Source organism: Arachis ipaensis, chromosome B02 (genome assembly GCF_000816755.2).
Source record: "Arachis ipaensis cultivar K30076 chromosome B02, Araip1.1, whole genome shotgun sequence".
NCBI lineage: Eukaryota > Viridiplantae > Streptophyta > Magnoliopsida > Fabales > Fabaceae > Arachis > Arachis ipaensis.
The window spans coordinates 47815432-47824691 of record NC_029786.2 but is presented as its reverse complement, the minus strand read 5'-3'; the positions used below and the strand labels follow the sequence as shown (position 1 = coordinate 47824691).

Below are 9260 nucleotides of genomic sequence, written 5' to 3'. Positions count from 1 at the left end.
TATAGAAACAAGCGTGTTTGAATAGAAAACAGAAATAATTGCATTAATTCATCGAGACACAGCAGAGCTCCTCACCCCCAACAATGGAGTTTAGAGACTCATGCCATCAAAGAGTACAAAGTTCAGATCTAAAAATGTCATGAGGTACAAAATAAATCTCTAAAAGTTGTTTAAATACTAAACTAGTAACCTAGGTTTACAGAAAATAAGTAAACTATGATAGATAGTGCAGAAATCCACTTCTGGGGCTCACTTGGTATGTGCTGGGGCTGAGACTTGAGATTTTCACGTGCCTAGGCTGTTTCTGGAGTTAAACGTCAGGTTGTAACCTGTTTTGGGCGTTTAACTCCAACTTGTAACCTGTTTCTGGCATTTTACGCCATAATGCAACATGGAACTGGCGTTGAACGCCAGTTTACGTCATTTATCCTTGAGCAAAATATGGACTATTATATATTTCTGGAAAGCCCTAGATGTCTACTTTCCAACGCAATTGAGAGCGCACCATTTGGACTTCTGTAGCTCCAGAAAATCCACTTTGAGTGCTGGGAGGTCAGAATCCAACAACATCTGCAGTCCTTTTTCAACCTCTGAATCAGAATTTTCTCAGGTCCCTCAATTTTAGCCAGAAAATACCTGAAATCACAGAAAAATACACAAACTCATAGTAAAGTCCAGAAATGTGATTTTTATTTAAAAACTAATAAAAATATAATAAAAAGTGACTAAAACATATTAAAAACTACCTAAAAACCATGCCAAAAAGCGTATAAATTATCCGCTCATCACAACACCAAACTTAAATTGTTGCTTGTACCCAAGCAACTAAAAACAAAGTAGGATAAAAAGAAGAGAATATACAATGAATTCCAAAAACATCTATGAAGATCAGTCTTAATTAGATGAGCGGGGCTATTAGCTTTTTGCTTCTGAACAGTTTTGGCGTCTCACTTTATCCTTTGAAGTTCAGAATGATTGGCATCTATAGGAACTCAGAATTCAGATAGTGTTATTGATTCTCCTAGTTCAGTATGTTGATTCTTGAACACAGCTACTTTATGAGTCTTGGTCGTGGCCCTAAGTACTCTGTTTTCCAGTATTACCACCGGATACATACATGACACAGACACATAACTGGGTGAACCTTTTCAGATTGTGACTAAGCCTTTGCTAAAGTCCCCAATTAGAGGTGTCCAGGGTTTTTAAGCACACTCTGTTTTTGCTTTAGACCTCGACTTTAACCGCTCAGTCTCAAGTTTTCACTTGACACCTTCACGCCACAAGCACATGGTTAGGGACAGCTTGGTTTAGCCGCTTAGGCCAGGATTTTATTCCTTTAGGCCCTCCTATCCACTGATGCTCAAAGCCTTTGATCCTTTTTATTGCCCTTGCCTTTTGGTTTTAAGGGCTATTGGCTTTTTGCTCTTGCCTTTTGGTTTAAAGAGCTTTTGGCTTTTTCTGCTTGCTTTTTCTTTTTCTTGCTCTCTTTTTTTTTCGCATTTTTTTCTGCAAGCTTTGTTCTTCACTGCTTTTTCTTGCTTCAAGAATCATTTTTATGATTTTTCAGATTATCAAATAACATTTCTCCTTTTTCATCATTCTTTCAAGAGCCAACAATTTTAACATTCATAAACAACAAATTCAAAAGACATATGCATTTTTCAAGCATTCATTCAGAAAACAAAAAGTATTGCCACCACATTAAAATAATTTAACTATTTTAAAATTCAAAATTCATGTACTTCTTTTTCTTTTTCAGAAAACATTTTTCATTTAAGAAAGGTGATGGATTCATAGGACATTCATATCTTTAAGACATAGACACTTAGATACTAGTGATCATGTAATAAGACCCAAACATAAATAAACATAAAGCATAGTAAATGAAAAACAGGAAAATAAGAACAAGGAGATTAAGGAACGGGTCCACCTTGGTGAGGGTGACGTCTTCCTCTTCTTGAAGAACTAATGGTGCTCTTGAGCTCCTCTATGTCTCTTCCTTGTCTTTATTGCTCCTCCCTCATAGCTCTTTGATCTTCTCTAATCTCATGGAGGATGATGGAATGCTCTTGATGTTCCATCCTTAGTTGTCCCATGTTAGAACTTAACTCTCCTAGGGAAGTGTTGATTTGCTCCCAATAGTTTTGTGGAGTGAAGTGCATCCCTTGAGGCATTAGTGGTTATGGAAAAACAAAAAGCAATGCTTTTACCACACCAAACTTAAAAGGTTTGCTCGTCCTCGAGCAAAAGAAGAAAGAAAGGATGAGAAGAAGAAGAGATAGAGAAGATAGAGGTGTGTGAATGGTTTGAATTTGAGTGGGTGGGTGTAGGTGGGTTTGGAGGAGTAATGGAGGTGATTGGTGGAGGTTATTTTGGGGAAGAGTGTTATGAAAAGGTGTGAAGAGGAGAGAAGAAGAGGTGGGGTAGGTGGGGATCCTGTGGGATCCACAGATCCAAAGGGAACAAGGACTTAACATCCCTGCTCCAATTAGGCATGTAAAATGCCCTCTGTATACAATCCTGGCGTTTAACGCCAGACTGCTGCCTGTTTCTGGCGTTTAACGCCAGGTTGATGCTTGTTTCTGGCGTTAAACGCCAGATAGATGCTTGTTTCTGGCGTTTAAACGCCAGAATGCTCCTCCTCCAGGGTGTGCTATTTTTAAAACTATTTTTCATCCTGTTTTTGATTTTTCAGTAGTTTTTGTGACTCCACATGATCATCAACCTAAAAAAATAACATAACAATAGAAAATAATTAATTAAATAACATTGGGTTGCCTCCTAACAAGCGCTTCTTTAGTGTCAATAACTTGACAGTGAGCTCTCATGGAGCCTCACAGATATTCAGAGCAATGTTGGGACCTCCCAACACACTACAACAAATATGGCCTTTAGCAACGCCAAATTTTGCAATGCCTTAAAACTGTTCTCTTAGATAGTTTTAGACAACGGTTTTTTGTAGTGTTACTATTAAATTCAATTTTTCATTATTTTATAGCAACAAATTAAAACCGTTCTCTTTGACTATTTTAAAGAACGGTTTTATAACCGTTACCATGATTTGTTTTTAAGCAACGGTTTTTTATTGTTGTTTAAATAATTGTACAAAAAGAACGCATAAAAACCGTTGCTAAAATGCTACACTTTAAAACCGTTCTATTAGATGGTCTTAGACAACGATTTTTACAGTGTTGCTGTTGAAGTTCAATTTTTCATTACGTTATAGCAACAAAATAAAATCGTTCTCTTTGACTATTTTAAAGAACAATTTTATAACCATTACAACAATTGTTTATCAAACAATAATTTTCTAATATTATTTAAATAATTATACAAATTAAACAATACCAATAAAAATAATTTCAAATAATTATATAAATAAATTGTGACTTATTTTATTTTGAACTCCTTATTTTTATAAACTAATCTTTTAAGAGTAATTAAATTAGTTTTATTAATATATGGAGTTAAGTTAATTAATAATCTTATATAATTTTTATAATTGGTTATTTCATGTAATTTCAAATTAAAATTCAGTAATGGAAGTGTTAGGTAATTTAATTTAAGAAATTTGTATTATGAATAAATTACGATTTATTTTATTAAATTAAACTCTTAGAGATTAATTTGTTAAAAATGGTTATATTAATTTTTATAAATACTTAAATTTAAGACTTTGAAAATCTAAATATAAATAAATTGTGATTTTAACTTATTAAGTTTAAACTTTATAATTTTAGAAATTATTTTATTAGAAATAATTAAATAGATTCGGAGATAATTTCATTATAAATCAATTAAGATTCTTAAGTAATTTTATTATAATTGAATATTTTGCGTAATTTTAATAATTGAAAAATAAGAAAGAATTGTATAGCTTAATTTAAGTAACTTTTATCATGAAAAGGTTATGACTTATTATTAATTTAAACTTCTTATTTTATAAACTAATCTATTAAGAGTAATTAAATTAGTTTTATTAATATTTGGAGTTAAATTAATTAATATTTTTGTGCAAATTTTATAATTGGTTATTTGAAATTAAAATTCAATAATAGAAGTATTATACAATTTAATTTAAAAAATTTTATAATTGGTTATTTTTATAAAATTATTATATTACTAGTATATATTTTATCCTAATTCTAGAATTATCAAATAAAGCCCCAATTTCACAAAATTCCTAACTTTGTTATCTTAAATCCCTAGACACACATACAGAAAAGAAAACAGAAGGAAAAGAGGAAAAGAAAGAAAGGGAAAAGAGAGAAGAAGGGGGAATCGGGGAAGAAGAAGGGAAGGAAAGGGAGAAGAGCGCGCCGTCACTGCACCCTGCCCGCCTGCCGCCGCCGTTCCATGGAGCCGCCGCCATTGTCGCGCGAACCGGAGGGTGTGGAGATGGAGAAGAGTGTGCGCGAGAGAGGAGTAGCCACCTTCGTCGAGGACTCCATCACCGCCACTGAAGGTCCTGACCGTCGAGCTCGTCGTCGCCGTCGTACTTCCCATCACTGCTGCCACTAAAGAGCTCGAAGAGAAAGAAAGGGTTCGCGCGGAGAGAGAAACACGATGAGGGAGGAGGAGGTTGCCTCTGTTGCTGCCAAGCCGTCGCTGGCGGGGTTGGGTTCGCCGTCGCTGTTGAGCTGTGCGCCGCCGTTGGTATTTGGATCGCCACTCTGTTTCAGCTGCAACTCGCCACTGTAATGGTGAGCTTTACCCTGTTTCTGATTTCTCTTTGCTCGCCTAAGTTATCCCGTTGTTGCTGTGAGGGTTATTGTTAAAGTGTTTATGTTAACTGAAGCTGTTGCTGTGAGTTACTTTGCTGTTGCCTAATATTGATTTTAATGTTGATTTGGTATAATGTTGTTCTGATGTTGATTTGGTAACTAGTAATTTGGAAATGCTGTTGTGATTTTATTTTGATTTTAATATTGATTTAGTATGTAACTAGTTCTCTGGCAATGCTGCTTTGATTTTGTTTTGATTTTAATATTAATTTGTTATAATACTGTTATGATTTTGATTTGCTAACTAGATCTCTGAAAGAACTTATAAGTGGTATCGAATTAACCATGAAAATTTTGTAGCCATCAGACATGGATGTACGTATAGATCTCTGAATTAAAGCTTACTTGTGTATATAAGGTAAGATTGGGCTTTCTCAACCCAAGTGCTGCATATAGGATTGCATTAACTTTAATACTTTCTAGCATTTGTGTAGTTTTGATTAAATTATCAAAGTTTGGTATTTGCTTTACTCTGATTGCTTTCTTGTATTCTTGATTATTTTGTAAAGATTCTTGAAATGGACACCTATAGATACCACGGGCACTCTATGTCTGATCCTGGCAGCACATACTGTACATGTGACGAGATTTCCAATGAGAGACAAGTTTGTCACACTACTGAGCAAAGCATATAATGTGCTGTTATTTTAATATCATGGAGTTCTTTCTCAAATTTGTCTCTTGGTTAATATGATTATAGGAGCGTGATCTAATTGAGAGAGTGAGGAAGCTATTATTGGCTCATGACATTGCTTCTGAAAAGGAGCTGAAGGTAATCAAAAGAAACTAGACTTCTTACTTTATTCTTCCGATGTGAAGTATGATAATTTTAAGGCTTGGTTATGTATAATACTATGACTTCTATATTGATGACATCTTTGCCAAATTTACCATGCCTTTTTTATTTTTTATTTCTTTGAAGATAGTTCATGGATTAAACTTTTCTTTATTATGATGTAAGGTATCAGACTTAACTTAAAGAATTATGGGCTACGTTATATTTTTTGTGGCTTCCAATTCATGTTTACCCCACTTTGGAGTTTGTAAATGGATTCGAGTCCTCTCATAAGGATTATAGATCTTATTATAGTAAGTACTGTTAAATTGAGTTATATTCTGCCTATAACTATTTCTGCTATGTGTAGAAGGTGCCTATTTTGTGAATTACTAGTAGTATTCATTGTTTTCTTTTAAGTTTCCAATTCAACTAGAGTTTAAGAAGATTTGTAGTTGGAACGTGCAAGTATATATTTTGATATTCTAGGGGTCAGATAAAACATTTTATTTTAAGTACTATGCTGAACATATTCAATTGATCTTCTCCTTTTAGGACATTGATGAAAGAGTATGAAAGGGTTGCGCTTCATCTTGATAAAGTTAAGCTGGTTTGTAGTTTACTCTTAAAAGCTTTTTACTGCTGTTTGGAACCAAATGCACGATTCTTTTTAAGGATATCATTTAGCTTTTCTAGTTATTTGATTTTAGCTTAACTGATTACAAAGGAATTACTTTGAGAATTTTTTGAATGTGCTATTGTTTCAAACTTCAAATTAGAGCAGGTATTGTTATGATACTTCCAAGTACATAGTAATGGTTATAAATTAGAAACATTTACTTGATAATTTAATAGTCTATCATGTTAAATCTTTCATGTAGATATATGGCATTTTGATATGGATTTGCGTGTACTGATAGGTCTTACGGAGATTAATTGATGTTCAAAAAGCAAAGGCCTGTGCATCAAAAGATGACCCTTTGGAGTTATGCTCACATGTGACAAAAGTTACTCTTGTGACTGAGGTGATGCTTTCTCTACTCTAGTCAAATGTTGATGGCTACATGAAAATAAGATACATGAGTATAGCATGTTAACAAAAAAATCCAGTTATTTTATCCCCAAAAACAAAATGCAGTTAGTATTGATGGTTCACTTTATTTTATTTTGGATATTTTATACATTTCCTACCATTATGATTTGCAACTTGGTCTGTGCGATGGTTCGCTTTAGTTTGCCTATGTCTTTGGTATGAACTACAGTGGCTGTAGAATTCCTATGTACATAATCATCTTGATGTGATATTAAAACCATTATGTACTCCCAAGTCTCCAACATCTCTTTCAATTCATGAAAAGAGGGTTGGGTTAGGTTAGGTATGTTAAATCCTGTCATTTGCAATTGAGAACAAAACAGGTAGACCTTGTTTTGTCATTAGTTACTTTGTTGATTGATTTTTTTCTCTTTAATGAGATTTTGTTCTAAGCAATGTTAGGAGAAAATAGTTTTGTGTCGTCATCGGTTACTGCTCTGTAATCCATTGCTGTTCCGTGCTCTCCTCTCCGCTTGCGTCCGCTACGATGTCCCCCACTTGGTCTGCTGAGGTTCGGTTACGGTATGCGTTTGGATTAAGCTTATTTTCTATTATAAATCAAAGAGTCATTTAGCTGAATATGTTCTCTTTGTGTAAAAAGTTAAGCATAGAACTTTTGTTTTAATTCAATTTAGTTTGAAATTAAAAGAGTCATTTAGTTGAACATGTTCTCTCTGTGTAAAAAGTTAAGCTAGAAGTTTTGTTTTAATTCAATTTAGTTTGAAATTAAGCTAAGTTGTTTTATTGAGTATAATGTTAATGTTAATGGTTGTTTCTTAATTGCTAGTTGGTTTATTTTGTTTCTTAATTGCTAGTTGGTTTAATTTCTAATTGGTTGATTATCTCAATGGATGTCTTAGTGTTTCACAAAATGAGTATTTAAATCATGGTAAATATTTAGGGACAAAATTTGTTTGATGACTTGGCTGAGGACATTCTCGGTGGCAGCAGACTTGGAAACAAATTCTACGACTCTTCTAAGAGCCAAGTCCTTAGGAGTTCCTCAATAGATAAAGAGAGAGCAAACGATGTTGCTGAATATCAAAGTTGTGGTATGCTTTGTGTTGCATGTTTCTCTTCTTTGCTTCTTGTAGTTTGCATTTTGTTTGATGCTAATCAATGTTCTTTTAATTACTTTCGCAGTTACATGTTGATTGAGAATGCTACTTGCTGCAGCAAGTTCTTAGTCGGTAATGGCTTAGCTAGTGTCAACGTGTATAGATTTTAAACTTTTAAATTTTTTGAGTGTGCAAACAATGAATTAATTGATTCTAATTTGGATTTGAATTTAGTTTGGTACATTTTAAGTTGTAAAATGATGCAAAGCAATGAGTATTACTTTTCTTTATTATGTATATTTTTCTTTAATCAAACTTCAGTGACACAAAAATTTGTCTGTAAATCAAATTTAATGGTAAATGTTCAATTAGTTTTTTTAGTGATTTGATTCAAATAGTTAAACTTATTTATTGACAGTAAATTAAAATAGTTAGAACTAATTTCAATGCAACATGAGAAAACTATTGTAAATAAAGAATTATATAATTACAAAAAACCGTTGTGAAAAGTCACAAAAGACAATGGTGTTAAAAGCATTGTCAAAGACAACTACAAAATGGCATGCAATTAAAACTGTTGCAAAAAGAAACACCAAAGGCAATGCTTTTAAACCGTTGTCTTTGTGAATAATAAAACTACAACAGCTTAAAACCGTTGCCTATTCAGTTATGGTTTTAAACCGTTACATCATAAAAGACAATGGTTTTAAACTGTTGCCTATTCAGTAACGGTTCTAAACCGTTCTTTAAAACTTGTTGTCAAAACCGTTGTCTATGTTAGTAACTATGGCAACGGTTTTTTAGTTGCCGTTGCCTTAGATAAAAAACCGTTGCCTTTGAGCATTGGTAACGGCCGCATATACCACAGGTGAAAAACCGTTGCCAAAGCGTTGCCTAAAGTTTTAGGAACGGTTTTCTGATCTATGGCAACGGTTTTTGACCGTTGCGAAAACCCTTATTTGTTGTAGTGACACCAAACTTAGAGTTTGAATGTGGGGGTTCAACACCAAACTTACAGTTTGACTGTGGGGGCTTTGGTTGACTTTGCAGTGAAAGAAGCTTTTCATGCTTCCTCTCCATGGTTACAGAAGGAGAACCTTATGTCTTATAGTTTGCAATGTCTGCAAACCACAGAGCTTCCTGAATAGCAAATAATTGCTCATCCGGAAAGGTTTCAGAGATCTCAGTAGGAGGGAGGGATGCTCCTGCAACTGGTTCTATCCGGGACAGGTGATCAGCTACTTGATTTTCTGTCCCTTTTCTGTCTCTTATTTCTATATCAAACTCTTGCAGAAGCAACACCCATCGTATGAGCCTGGGCTTTGAATCCTGCTTTGTGAGTAGATATTTAAGAGCAGCATGGTCAGTGTACACAATCACTTTTGATCCTACTAAGTATGATCTAAACTTGTCAATGGCATAAACCACTGCAAGCAGCTCTTTTTCTGGGCATCATTTAAAACACGGCTAGCATAATAAATGACATGCAGAAGCTTATTATGCCTCTGTCCCAATACTGCACCAATGGTATGGTCACTGGCATCACACAT

General features: G+C 34.1%; 1 protein-coding gene across 3 annotated transcripts; it reads left to right on the top strand.

Annotated features, from left to right (window-relative positions):
- LOC107628320 (pyruvate dehydrogenase E1 component subunit alpha, mitochondrial-like) lies at positions 4199-8007 on the top strand. Of its 3 annotated transcripts, XM_021115812.1 has the most exons (6): positions 4200-4703; positions 5085-5142; positions 5294-5389; positions 5485-5556; positions 7554-7704; positions 7796-8007. In XM_021115812.1, the coding sequence occupies exons 3-6, from the start codon at positions 5303-5305 to the stop codon at positions 7804-7806; spliced, it is 321 nt and encodes a 106-aa protein (XP_020971471.1). In that variant the 5' UTR covers positions 4200-4703; positions 5085-5142; positions 5294-5302; the 3' UTR covers positions 7807-8007. The 3 variants fall into 3 exon arrangements, with proteins under 3 accessions (XP_020971469.1, XP_020971471.1, XP_020971470.1); XM_021115811.1 differs by having other exon boundaries at positions 5085-5389; XM_021115810.1 differs by having other exon boundaries at positions 4199-5389.